At 39.5% G+C, this 14,862-nt stretch overlaps 1 protein-coding gene across 4 annotated transcripts in view; it reads right to left on the reverse strand.

Moving 5' to 3' along the window:
• The window catches only part of tmtc1 (transmembrane O-mannosyltransferase targeting cadherins 1), a 235,338-nt gene that overhangs the window by 174,450 nt on the left and 46,026 nt on the right, over nucleotides 1-14,862 (reverse strand). For all 4 annotated transcript variants that reach the window (XM_047390474.1, XM_047390473.1, XM_047390475.1 and 1 more), the window contains exon 4: nucleotides 4,502-4,678. In XM_047390474.1, the coding sequence (XP_047246430.1) occupies nucleotides 4,502-4,678 (177 nt within the window). The remainder of the gene's footprint in view (nucleotides 1-4,501; nucleotides 4,679-14,862) is intronic.

Below are 14,862 nucleotides of genomic sequence, written 5' to 3' on the forward strand. Positions count from 1 at the left end.
TGATGGTGGTGTAATAGTGATCTAGAATGTTGTCCTCTCTGGTCGAACATTTTATAAACTGTCTATATTTGGGGAGTTCGTGGGTGAGATTACCTTTGTTAAAGTCGCCAACGACAATAACTAAGGAGTCCGGGTTGGTCCGCTCCACACTGAGTATCTGGTCGGCGAGCATGCGCTGTGCGACCTGCACGTTAGCTTGCGGCGGGATGTAAACACCGACCAGGAATAGAAAGGCTTACAGTTTATGATGAAGGATTCCAAGTATGGACAACAGTGCTGCTGAAATCACTGTCACGTCGTTGCACCAACCACTGTTGAGGTAGAAACAGATTCCTCCACCTTTCGCTTTGCCGGAGAGTTCCGTGTCTCTGTCCACTCTGTAGAGCTGGAATCCTGCCAGCTGCAGCGCAGAGTCCGGTATTAATCCACACAGCCACGTCTCCATGAAGCACAAAACTGCCGATGAATAAAAGTCCCTGTTTTTCCCCAACAGCTGTTGCAGTTCCTCAATGTTTTTGGGAAGTGAGCGCACGTTAGAGAGAAATATTCCAGGTAACGGTGTTTGTAGTCCACGCTGGCGAAGACGTACCAGCACCCCAGCCCATTTCCCTCTCTTCCGGCCTTTCACCGCGTGAGCAGAGGTGAGCGTACCTTTGACCAGAATGTCCAGAAATTCCAGAGCAGTAGGCAGAAAAGTGGGAAATAACTCCTCTGGTGTAGTAGCCCCGACGTTCATGGGTTCCTCTTTGGTGAGAGAGCTCCGGGTACCATCACAGAAGACCGTTTGAAAGCAAAAAACAAAACAAAACAATGCACACCAACACGCCGAGGCGATCATCTGCGGCGCCATCTTGAAGCAGTTGATCACAATATTCTCTTAGAAAGGCTGGAACATGTAGGGATAAGGGGAACAGCACTAGGCTCGTTTAAATCGTATTTGTCTGACAGATTCCAGTTTGTTCATGTAAATGATAAATCATCTTTAAACTCCAGGGTTAATTGTGGAGTACCACAGGGTTCAGTACTTGGGCCAATTCTCTTTAATATATATTTGCTTCCAATAGGTAAAATTATCAGGCACCATAGGATACATTTTCACTGTTACGCTGATGATACTCAGCTTTACTTATCCATGAATCCTGATGAGCCCAACCAGTTAGATAGACTACAAGCATGTCTTGAAGACATAAAAACTTGGATGACTTTAAATTTTCTGCTTCTACATTCAGACAAGACAGAAGTTGTCGTCTTTGGACTGGAGTCTTTAAAAAAGAAACTGCTTAGTCAATCACTTAACCTGGATGGCATTAAATTGACCTCCAGTAATAAAGTAAAAAAAAACTATTTTTGACCAGGACATGTCATTTAAATCCCATATTAAACAGATTTCAAGGATTTACCTTCTTTCACCTCCGGAACATTGCCAAAATTAGAAATATCCTATCCAGGAGTGACGCTGAAAAACTAGTCCATGCATTACTTCAAGGCTGGACTATTGTAATTCTTTACTATCAGGATGTCCACAAAATGCAGTTAAAAGCCTTCAGCTGATTCAATATGCTGCAGCAAGAGTTCTGATGAAAATTAAAAAGATAGATCATATTTCTCCTATTTTGGCTTCCCTTCATTGTCTCCCTGTTGAATCCGGAATATAATTTAAAAATCTCCTCCTCACATATAAAGCCCTTAATGATCTAGCTCCATCATACATCATAGATCTGATTGTTCCATATGTTCCAAACAAAGCACTTTGTTCTCAGACTGCAGGTTTACTGGTGGTTCCTAGAGTCTCCAGAAGTAGAATGGGAAGCAGATCCTTTAGTTAGTTCCTCTCCTGTGGAACCAGCTCCCGGTTTTGGTCTGTGAGGCAGACACCCTGTCTACTTTTAAGGCTAAACTTAGGCTTAGGCTGCTGGAGGACATAATGACCACTTTCACTCTCTTCGCTACATTCTCATACTACTCTCCAATTTTGCATTATTTGCTGTTATTTCAGCTTTTAACTTTATGTTCTCTCTCTTTTCTCTTCCAAGAAGCTACACCTGGCCTGACTCTTTGTCTACCTGTGACACCTATTTGGAGGGGGGCATCGTCCAAGCTTCTGCTTGCAACAACTTAATGCTCACCTTCTACTGATGATACACTTGGCCCTGTCTTTCAGTGTTTATCCCTGTCTCTCTCCTACTGACTGAGCTTTTACTGTGATTAACTGTATGTGCACTCTTTCATACTATAACCTTAAAAACTAGCTCAGAGTTTATCTGTGCTTTCTTCCTAAATGAAACGACTAAAGGAGCTAAATCCATTAACATTTACTTTTCCTTCCCATAGAAAGAACTCCTGCATCAGTGCTTCTGTGTTCTGCTTCTGTGTTCTTTTTCCTTCTCTGCTCTGTTCTCTCAAACCCCCAGTCGGTCGTGGCAGATGGCCGCTCACACTGAGCCTGGTTCTGCTGGACGTTTCTTCCTGTTAAAAGGGAGTTTTTACTCTCCACTGTCGCTAAATGCATGCTCAGTATGAGGGATTGCTGCAAAGTCAACGCCAGTGACCGTTCACTGTCACTACGTGCACTCAGCAGATGGCATCCAGGAGGGCTGCTACAAGTCACTGACTGGATGCCATCTGCTGAGTTTCCTTAGATAGAACACGTTTTATCCAATTTGAATAAATAACTGAATCTGACTGTACTGTTCAATGGTTAGTTACTAATTGGAATGCATGTGCCTAACTTGAAATCTATATGATTCGATTGAATTGACTTTTTTTTTAAAGTTACCCACCTTTCACATAATGCAACAGAAAACAACACTCTCCAATTATTTTTACCTCTGCCTTCTTCCGCCCCTGTTGGATGGAGTAAGGGGGAGTCAGGTTTAGCCTAAACCGGCTCAGTTATGGTTGAGGTGCAAACACACCCTGCATTTCTGTTACCTGTGCGACCCCTTCTCTTTTCCAATGGTTATCAGTCTGACTCCCAGTTATCAGTCATAGGTACCCCAAATCCTTGTGGTTTTTAGTATAACAATGGCCACCAGTGGGCTCTACATGGAGACACGTATTATTTTACTTAGTACCCCTACACATAGCCCATTCTAAAATGGCCAAACTGTAACACTCAGTAGTTTAATCTCAACTCCCCAACAACCCTATACCATTCCAAACCCTTTGTGAAGTGCCTTGAGACAACATGTGTTGTGAATTGGCACTTTATAAATAAACTGAATTGAAACTGAATTGAAATGTCTTCAAATGTTGTCATCAATTAAATTATTATCAATTTTTATTTTTATATAGTTATTTTAAAACTCAGATATTATGTCTGGTTAAAACTATACCAGCTAAACTATACTATGCCACAGTGAAAAGATTGTATTAAACATACAACTAAAACCGATCATTTTGTCATTCCCATCATACAAGTGGATCAGGTGAGATCATGGTCAGTGTGTGCATTCAGATGCTGCACTTGGAATCATGTAACCAAATGAGCTTGGCTTAGAACTAGCAACATTCACCTGAGAAATACTGAAAGAGGTTTTTGATGTCCCCCTATCTTCGGCTGATCTCTGAGTAATGGTTTTCATACATGTTTTCCAAATAGATTCAGCATTCACCTGCAGAGCTGTTGAGTTCCATCACAAACCTGTTATCTTCAGCTAAGCAATGTATTTTGATTAGGTGGACACTGGAAGATTTCTGGTGGCTCTGTTTGCTCTGCAACCTCCAACCGTTTGAGGTTTGCAGACATAGGTTTCTGCACAGCTCTTCTACGGTTTTACCACAACATTTCAATAGGTTTGAGCCTGCACCTTGACTTGGTCTTTGCAAAATCTTGATGTCTTGTCATTTTTAGCCATTCTGTTGTAGATTTGCTGCTGTGCTTGGGATCATTGTTCTATTGCAACCCAATATCAGCCAACCTTCAGCTGTCAGCTGTTTTTTTTTTTGTTATTCTAAGGAATCATATGTTTCCTAAAATCAGTCTGTTTGTGCTGTTGATAGCTGATATGAGGCTACCTGATGATAATAATACAACAAAAATAAGTTTGTTAATCAGTGTTTAGTAGTTTTTGTAAAAAATCTTGCCATTGTAAAGCAACAACTCTGGTCAGATGCAGATCGGTGAAAAATTAAAAGGCAAAATAAATTACTTAAATAAATGTTCCACAGCTTTTCAGGGCATGGGAAACTGAAAGCACACAAATTGCCTAGGATTCCTTTTACCCGGAGTAAAAGAAATCCCAGGTATTTAAATCCTGGCACATTCCCCTATGTCACATTTGGGGGCAATATAACAATTTAACAGTTATTAGAAAGAACACTATAACAAAAATCACAAATCATCTACAACAATATTTGTGTTGTTGTTATGTGTGCCAGACAAATTCTCCAAGTCTGCACCTTCCAGGCAGAAGCAAGCTGAGCTGTGTAAATATATCAGGAATTATACAAAAAGGATGATCACACTCAGAAAAAACACAGCAAAGGTCTTTGTGCTTACTTTGTGAGAGGGTTGCGGCAGAGCACCAGAGCATCATAGAGCAGACACACGGCAAACACAGTGATTCCAGTTTCCTTGACCAGCATGGCACAGGTCCCCAGAAACAAGCTGATGAGCAGAGACCCTGGAGACACTGTGGAAGGGAACGAGTCCTCAGAGACCCATTCATCAACACTCCTGGGACACCAGAGAAAACAAAGATAAAGATTCCACACTTTTATACATCCTATGATGATGATGATTAGTTTTATCATTATTATTATTCCACAAAGTGTTTTGCAATGAGTTTCCTACACACACTCACACAACAGCAGCCAATCTATTAGGTACACACCATTGTAGTACGTGTTTTGCTTTCAGAACTGCCTCAATTTTTCATCTTATACATTCTAAAATGTGTCAGAAAGATTCTTTGGACATTTTGCTCCATATTGACATAATAGAATCACATGACAACTGCAGATTTGTTGGCTGAACTTCCATGAGGTGAAGTTTCTGTTCCACCACATCCCAAATGTGCTCTGCGTGACTGAGATCTGGTGACTGTGGAGCCCACTGGAGTACAGTGACTTCATTGTCATGTTTTAGAAACCAGTTTGAGATGATCTGGGCTTTGTGACTTGGTGCATTATTCTGCTGAAGGTAACCATCAAAAAATGGGTCCAATGTGGCCCTAAAGGACATGAATGGACATATTCAGCAACAACACTCAGGTAGGCTGTGGGATTTAAGTTATCCTTTGTTGGTACTAAAGAGCACAAAGTGTGCCCAAAAAACATCCCCACACTATGTTACCTCCCCCGGCCTAAACTGTTTATACAAGGTAGGATGGCTCCATGCTCTCATGTTGTTTACACCAGATTCTGACCCAGTCATCTAAATGTAACTGAAATCAAGTCTCATCAGAACAAGCAACCTGTTATTTTCCAGTTTAGGCGAGTCTGTTGGATTGTAACCTCAGTTTTATTTTTTTTAAATGATATTAAGGGCAACTGGTGTGGTCTTTTACTGCTGGAGCCTGTCTGCTTCAAGTTCCACATGTTGTGTGTGCATATCTTAGATGTAACCAGTGGTTATTTTATGCTACTGTTGCTTTTCTATCATCTGTACCCAGTCTGCCCAATTTCAATCTGACATCATCAAGGTATTTCCTAGGGTGACCAGATATCTCGATTTGTGCGGGACTGTGCCGCAATTTTCACACCTGTCCCGGCGTCCCTCAAACAGAAACAATGTTCCGCATTTGGCTGGGTCAAATGCTGAAAGTTAAAAAGCTATTCGACTGGAGCTTTTCTGAAATGCAAAGAAAGCAGAGCTACAGTCATCTTCATCAGCTGTCAATCAAAATACACAACAGGACCTTTCTTTGTGCTGACTTCCGGTAATGGAAGTCTAGGCATCTAGACAGATATGCTAAACCAAGCTCCGATATTTAATTATCCTGTTGTAGACCGTGGACTTGATATTTTAGGGCACATATGAATCAACTCTGAAAGGGGGGAATGCCAGGCCCTGCTCGTCAAGGAGGAGATTCTGCGGGCAGTAGGCGATCTCAGGTCTGAGTTTACGGGGTAAACTGAATGGCATGCTGAGGGCATCGGAGGAAATGACAAAACAGCTAAGTGATTGTACTAATGGCATTGGGCCGGCTGAGATTTGTCTCTCCGCTGATGAGGATGATTGCTGCATCTTGAAAGATACGGTCGAGAAGTTGGAAAAAAGAAACCAGATCCTGGATGATAAAGTTATCAAAATGGAAATGAGGTCCCGTTTAAACAATGTGCGCCTTGTGAATCTGCCCGAAGGAGCAGAGAATCCAGATTTCTGCGTGTTTCTCGAGAGCTGGTTTCCAGATGCATTGGACATGCATCTGCGAGCACCCATATTTCTGGAGCGGGCGCATTGTATAGGGCCAAAGAGAAGCACAGGAGACCCTCCGAGACCCCTAATGAAGTTGCAGACCTAAAAACAGAAGACCACCGTCATCAAGGCTGCAAAAAGGGAAACAGTCATTTTGTACAAACACATTCGTGTTCAGCTTCATCATGACTTGGCTACGCACAAACAGAAAACAGTCCGGCTTGGCGCGTAAACAACTGTGGGAGCTGGGACTGAGTCATAGGTTAAGATCGCCTACTACAATGCTGGTAACGTACAAGGATGAGACTCTGATATTTAACAAACCGTCGGAGGTGGAGGAGTTCATACGCAAAATCAAAAAAGATCATCCGAAGTATAGGTTTGGTTTGGTTTTTAAGACCTTCAATTGTTAAGTGAGAAATTTTGGTAGATGGTTTTGGCTTGCTTAATACTCATTGGGGTCGAATCAAACAAATACACTTTTGTTATATGCTATAAATTGTCTTTTTATGTTCAATACGCTAAACAAGCTGGTGATAATGTACCTTCAGTACATCTTTTTCTTTTTCTTTCTTTCTTCCCCCCCTCACCCCCATTGGTGGAGTTTAAGCTATACAAAGCCTGTGGTGTTTGTTTTCTGTATTATTTTAATTTTTTTAAAGCATTGTTTTTTTACACGGTCTTAGGTTTGTGCTTAGTAATTTACTAAACAGGTTCTTAATATTTCATACGGAGCTGGGGAGCTTGGATTGTATTTTAAAGGTACATTTTGTTTACAAGGGTACCATTACGCCTAGGGGGATTGATTTAGGATCTGTTTCTAAAGGCTAAAGGGAGTGTATGTAATCAAGGGGAATAACCACTTATTATGGAAATGGGTTGTTTTCTTGTTTTTAATGTTCAGAGTGTATTATGTTGTTGCGTGGTTAACCTTGCTCAGATAAATAGCCAGCAAAATTTACTTTTCTTTATAAATGTCACAAAATGTAAAACGTAAGCTTTTGTCTTGGAATTGTAGAGGCTTGCAGAAAATTAAAACAATAAAATAGGTCATGAATAAACTAAAAGATTCAGGTTCAAATATTATATTCTTACAGGAGATGCATATGGTTAAATAAGAACATGTTAAAATAAGTAGAAGATGGCAAGGGGCTGTTTATGCAGCATCATATAATTCACAGGCAAGAGGAGTTATGAACCTCATTCCTTTTTAAGTGTCCGATATAATCCTAGACAAATGTGGAAGATATTTAGTTATCCAGGGCTCACCTCTTGCGACTAATTTTAACCTTGTAAATGTTTATGGTCCAAATTTTTTCACTGACCTCTTTCTGGCTCTATCTTCCCTCTCATGGGCATATATAATTGCAGAAGACTGGAACTGTACATTAGACCCAGCTGTGGACTGCTCTACAGGTGTTTATCAAACTCACAATAAAGGTAGGGCAGTTATTAACCACTTTGAAGAAACAGCTTACCCTTGTTATTCTAAAATATATAAGACTTTCTTGCACATCGATTTTTTTCTTGTCTCGGCTATATAAAAATAGCTTACGTACACAGATTATGTTCTTGTAAGACATCCACCCAGATGGAGCTTGACACAAAAATGGTTGCTGGATGATAATTATTTATCCAGTATCATCCAAAACTAGATTTTCAAAAAGAGATTACTACTAGAGACAAAAAAAAATAATTTCCAGAATCTGGTAATCAACAATAATACAACTACTGCAGAAAAGGAATTGTTAACTCTAAAAGCACAATATAACAAAATGTCAGTGGATAGGGCAACTGAAAATATTATTATTACTAAAATATACCTTTTACGAACAGGGTGAGAAAACTGGGAAATTGTTAGCATGGCAAATCAAACAGAAACAAGAGAAGCTTCAATTAGGAAAAGCAATGGAGATATAATAACCGATCCAGTTAAGATAAATAAAGTATTTAGGGAATTTTTTGAAAAACTATATGATTCTGAAACACCGAGTGATGTGGATATTCGGGACACATTCTTAGATCGTTTGGAAATTCCACAAGTCCCAAAAACATTTGCGGAGATATTGGAAGCCGATTTGAGGGAAAAGGATATTAGTACGGCTATTGATGACATGAAGGCAGGTAAGACACCAGGTCCCGATGGACTTCCAATAGATCTTTCCAAAAGTTTAAATCTGAATAGCTCAAACCCCTTTTGGAAATGTTTTAGAAGCATTTCAGTGTGGAAGCGTACAAACATTGCTAACTGCTGCATTTATAACCTTTTCGCCAAAACCTAGGAGGTGAAGTTCATATGGAAATATGAGACCAATAAGCCTACTAAATGTTGATCTAAAGATTTTATGTAAAGTGTTAGCAAATCGAATTCAAGAAACCTCACCCTATGTAATACATAGAGATCAAAATGGGTTCACACTTGGATCACAGGGGTTCTATAATGTTAGCCAGGTCCTTAATATTATTCAAGGTTTAGAAGAAACTACAGACAAGGCTCTTTTGTCTTTGGATGCCAAAAAGGCCTTTGGTAAGGTAGAATGGTCTTACCTTTCTGATGTTCTTAAGAGATTTGGATATGGGAATACATTTTTAAAATGGGTTCCATTATTGTATTTAAACTCAACAGCAGAAATAATAAACAAAAAAATCTCACAACCTTTTATGATAAAACTTATAGGTTCTACTTTAGCAGCAGAACCTCTAGCAATTGTCATAAGAAAAAAATAGTGACATAGGTGAAGTATTTATTTGCAAAACTGGACATAAAGTTGCACTTTATGTTAATTATATTATTCAGTTTGTTTCCTAGATCTGATAAGTGCCTTTAGTCAAATTTCAGGCCATTAATAATACAACATTTTCTATTCTACTGCTTAATGAGAAGGATGCTGAAAATCCAACCCTACTAGCTTTATTATTTAAAGTGGTGGATCACTTTACATATTTGTGTCAGGTTCTGCCATTTTGGTGTTTTTGTTTACTTTGCCGTTAGATGTTTTCTCTGTTCCTCTGATTAGTAGTTTACTTTTGTCTAGTTAATATTTGTTCAGATCCTCTGTCATGTTTTATCTTGTTGTGTCTGTTGCTAAGTATTTTTGTGCTTGTTTACTTTTACAGTTAGGTTTTTCTAGTGTCCTTAGATGTAGTTGTTGCTTCCTTATCGATTTAGTTACTCTTTATGTTCGCTCATTTTTAGGCTTATTTAGTCTAGTTTAGTTCCTCGTGTTCCTGTCTCCCCAGTTAGTATTTTGATTCCTGTATTTATGTTTATACTTTTCCTTAGATCTGTTTCCCTGAGTGTCTTTAGTTTCCCCCATGTCTCTGTGTTCCCCTGCACCAGTATCCACATTGACCTATTCCCCCTCAGTTTCCTCAGCTGGTCCTCACACCTGTCATTAATCATCTGATTACCTGCCTCCCTTCCCATTGGTTCACATTGCACTTCCCTCTGTATATTAACTTACCAGTTCTACTTATTCCCCGTTGGTTCCTCCTGTTATCTTTCCGTGTCTCCTGCTCCGTGTCTGTGTGAGTCACTTATTTATTTTTATTAAAGAAGAAGATTCCTGAACTATGTGGCTTCCAAGCTTCTGTCTGCATCCCGGTCCCAACCAGCCACAAACCGTGACAATTTGGGCATATAAATTAGGTGTAGGTTAAATCTGATTATCAGATTTAATTCTGAAACTTTAGTGAATGAGATAACAGGATCAGTTGATAGATGGATATCTGTACCATTGTCTCTGATTGGTAGAATCAGTGTTAAAAATGAGTATGCTCCTCAGAATGTTATCTTTTTCAGAAGGTGCCATTGCCATTGCCTGCTGACTTTTTCAGAAAGATTAAAAAGTTATTCACAGGATTTATTTGGAAAAATTGTAAAGCTCGGATTGCAATTGCCGTATGATAAAAGGAGGACTAAAATGTCCTCACATAATTTGATACTATTGGTGACAACTGCGGTCAACAAAATTTTATTTTCAAACAAAACATGCCCCATTGTGGAGGGAAATGGAGTCAGATGGAATCTGGTTACAAAAAAAGGGAAAACCCAATCATTAAGAATATGATTAGAATCAGGTTTAAAGTGCGTAAATATGAAAAGGAGCCTTATAACTTGTCTCTTTATACTCCAATTTGGGGGAATCAGTGTTTTATTCCAGGAAGGGCAGAAACTATTTTTCAACAGTGGGCTTTAAAAGGATTAGAGGCAATACAAGACCTGTATAGACCAAACTCAGATACTGTGTCTTTTGAGGAAATAACATGTTTACAACATAAACAAAGAAGTATATTTTTATCAAAACCAACCGGATAGTCTAACTAAACCTCAAAAAACGTTTGGAAAAAATTGTCTCTAAAAATTGTTTGAGTAATAGTGCTATATCAGAATTGTAAGGCTTGTTATTGTGCAACTCAACTGACAATTCTGATTCTAAGTTGAGGGCATGGAATGACTATCAGAAAATATTTTAAGAGAGGATTGGAAATTAGCAGGCACATAAGCAACTAGTTAATACTAGATTTAGGCTCCTCCGGTATAAGTGGCTCATGAGAATTTATGTGACACCAGAAAAATTGCATTGATATAATCAAAATGTACCTGACGTATGTTCTAAGTGTACTAATGCGAAAGGAACACTGTTCCATTGTATGTGGCAATGTCCTGAAGTGGGAGTTTTCTGGGACGAGGTTAAGAGAGCTGTAGAGACAGTTATCTCAAAGGATATTCCAAAAAATCCTGTGCTCTTTATATTAGGAAAATACGAAAAGTAAAAGTTTACAAAGTTTGAGCAAATAATGATAAATATGTCTTTTACAAGCTAAAAGCACAAATGCGATATTTTGAAAAAAAGTTTATAAAAATCATATGCCCAAGTTGGTATACTTGATGAAACAAATGCTCAGTGTTTCCCCTGGAAAGGATTACATGCTTTAGAAAGGGAAAGTTGTCAGTGTTTAAATGGTCCCACACTTCTTCAAATAGTTTGTGGATATTTTAAATTTAATAGAAGATTCTGAAGATGACCAATTATAATTTGTTACTGCAAACATATGGATGCATTGTATTTATTTATTACATGCCTGGCTATACAATAATTTATAAATCCAAATTTATATCTGGGAAGGTTAGTCGTTGTTACTGTATATATTTTATTTCTGTTTATTTTCATGCTGGGTATGTACTGGTTTTTTATTTTTATTTTATGTCCTTTTCTTTTTGTTTGATGCTATTCTTCTGCAAACATGTTGGGTAACATTGAATTTTGGCATGCAGTTATGGTTGTATTACACTTATGCAAAAAATCAATAAACACAATATTATTTAAAAAAAAACAAAAACGCAGCAGCGTCCGATGCCATGACCAACCTGCGCACAGCGATGCTTGTAAAATAAAGCCTACTGATGTAGGCTATACAGAATATAATGGAAAGTATGTCGCTGAAAAGATAATGCAGCTACAACGACTGGGAAACGGTTTATAAATGGGTGAGGCCAGTAAAAGGTGATCTCTGAGGGATCTGAAGTTTGCCAAAGTTAGTTTTCAATTTCACAAGGAGGAAAGCACAATGTGAAGCAACAATGTAAAAGTGAGTTGCACAAGAAATGCACAGCTTAAAAAGCCGCCTGCTGATGGACTCCTTTTTCTCAAACCCAGAGATGACTGCCAGACAGACAAGGTAACAGCGGCCGAGATTACCAATGTTAAACTTTTAGAGCTCGTAAAGTTTTTTTAAACTTGTGCTAGTCCATTGTTTTGTACTAACAGGCAAAGCAGAGATTGATGAATGTAATGTGAGGTCCTTGTTTAATTAAAATTTATCACGTCATCATAGTGTTGACAATGTGTTCCACAATGTCCCTCATAAGCATCCTTGTTGTCCCGCATTCAGTTTTTTTTAAATCTGGTCACCCTAGTATTGGTAGTACGCCATACATCATCAGTTCAGGTCATCATATGGTGACTTGAACTGGACCAACTAGAAAGTGAAGAAGGATGGGGCTGTTGGGGTCAAAACCCTGATGGAGTATGGTGTATTACGTTGCTTCCTGTTTTTGCTGTTTCAGTCAGTGGATCTTTTTGGTGTCAGAGACTTTCGATTTGATCAAAATTCTCTTTAATGTGTCCGAGTTATTCTAACACATAATCACTTTAAGTCAAGTTTATTTATGTAGCGCTTTTCAGCAACAAGGCACTCAAAGCGCAGAACATGATGAAAAACATTCCAATGATACAGAAAATCAAACACAGAAAAAAATATCAAATGACATTAATTATCCTTGGGGGTTTATTGGTAAGAGCTGTTCTACTACAATCTTTCTAATAGAGGCAATTAGCTCATTAAGTCCTCTGTGGTAAGGAATTCATCCTGTTCTATAAGAAAGATGATAATATTAATCCTTGAGGTCGCTGGTATGAGGCATTTGTGGTCCCATCCTTCAAATAATAACAGTCATGGGCACTCACTGAAGTCTAAGTAGAGGTTGGGTCACTGGTATAAAACAGTTTTAGTCCAAACTTTCAAATACTAATAAATGTTTGGCTTTTACTGGTATGAAATAGTTGTGCTGGGTCACTGGTATAAAACAGTTTTAGTCCAAACTTTCAAATATTAATAAATGTTTGGCTTTTAATGGTATGAAATAGTTGTGCTGGGTCACTGGTATAAATCAGTTTTAGTCCAAACTTTCAAATACTAATAATGTTTGGCTTTCACTGGTATGACATAGTTGTAATACAATTCTTCTAAGAAATGTAAAAATCTATGAATCCTTCTAAGCAATCTAAAATTCTATGAAGCCACGTTTAGGTAAAAAGAGGATAAGAAGAAAGACCACATTAGGTAAGAGGAGGGGGAAAAAAATCATATTTCACACTGTATCTTTAGCAGGATACAGTTTGAGATATCAAAAAAAACCTCAGCACAAATAAGCAACACATATACGAGACAACATATTCCAGAGATACGGTGAAGTCTGTATCTTTATATGAGCATGTGCGTGTGTGCATGTGAGTGAGTCCCAAGTAAGTCTATGAAGCACTGTCACAGAGGCCATTGTCCTTGATAGTACGATGGAATGTTCATCAACTGGCCACACAGTTCTGAGCAGGTCCACAGATGTCCTCAGGGAAGGGAGGGCGCAGAGGGAGCAGAGCGTCATGTTTATATAACTTCCAGGAGAAGTTGAAGATAGCCAGCCATCAACGCCGTGCGGGGGAGCCAGATTCAGAAAAACAACAATTATTTAGGTCAGGCTGACTCTTAATTTTCCATCAACCTTGAGTCTCGCTGGTGCTTCTCAATCGCGAATCCAAACAGCCAAATTCCTGGTCTTTCGCCAGATCCGAGCATGCAACTTCTCCAAGATTTATCCCATTTCACCTCTGAATCCAGGAACTGTAGCCAGCCTGCGATCTTGTAGGATCACATCCAGTTTGCAATCCTGTTCCCTTAACATTTCAGTCTGAGTGTTGATAGCTCTACAGATCCCTTCACATAAGCCGGGCAGCCTTGCAATGGCCAAAACTGCTGCCGACGTTTTGCCAAATTCACAATATGCCAGTTAACAGCAAACTCCGAAAAGCAGAAATCCTGTTATCAGAAATCCAATTATGTACACATCTTCCATGTCCTCGACTGACATCATCGTCAGACACACAATCCTCCACTTCTGCCAGGAGTCCATTGTGTATCCGGAGAAGAATCTCCTGTCTGGACAAGACGGCTCTCCCTTAACCTGTCTTCCTATCGAGAAAATTTGATCAATTGAGACCACCTGACCAGATCCATAATTCACAGCTTCGAAAGAAGACAAGACACAGAGCAGAAGCAGGGCAGACGGGAGGGTGCGGGAGACAGGAGAAAAGTGTCCTCCTCCACTGAGAGCAGAAGCAGAAAAGCTTTAAACACCTATTTTCTGTTGTTGCACTTTATTCTTGAGAACCCTTCCTAATTCACACAGATTTTTCCTGCGTGGTAAGGGGTCGCTAGCTTAGCGTTAGCATCAACAGTGCTATGGCCCCTTATCCAGTGCGGAGCAGCAGAAGGGAGCTACTCATAGCAGTCCTCCAACAGAGCCCACACAACTGGGACCTCAGGCTGGCTGATGGTAAAGGAAACATAAACCTAGATTTCACCCATGGGATTCCAGCCCTCTGACCACCAGCTAGTGGTGGTCAGAGGGCTCTGTGGCACCGATTGTATGGCAGTCTCATTTCTGTCAGTCTGCCCTTGGGCAGCTGTGGCTACAATAAAGCTTACCACTGTCAGTGCCTGAATGTGTATATGAATGGGTGGATGACTGATTGTAGTGTAAAGCGCTTTGGGGTCTCTGGGGACTTGATAAAATGCTAAACAAGTGCAGGCCATTTATTATTTACCACGGGTCACCACCAACCCATCCAAATTTCTAACAGATATTCCCCACTCAGCCACACACCAGTTGGAAAGTCGACTCCAGTAACTGGGAGCTCAAAAGTTTCTACTGGAGATATAGT

The sequence above is a fragment of the Girardinichthys multiradiatus genome, chromosome 17 (assembly GCF_021462225.1).
Source record: "Girardinichthys multiradiatus isolate DD_20200921_A chromosome 17, DD_fGirMul_XY1, whole genome shotgun sequence".
Taxonomy (NCBI): Eukaryota; Metazoa; Chordata; class Actinopteri; order Cyprinodontiformes; family Goodeidae; genus Girardinichthys; species Girardinichthys multiradiatus.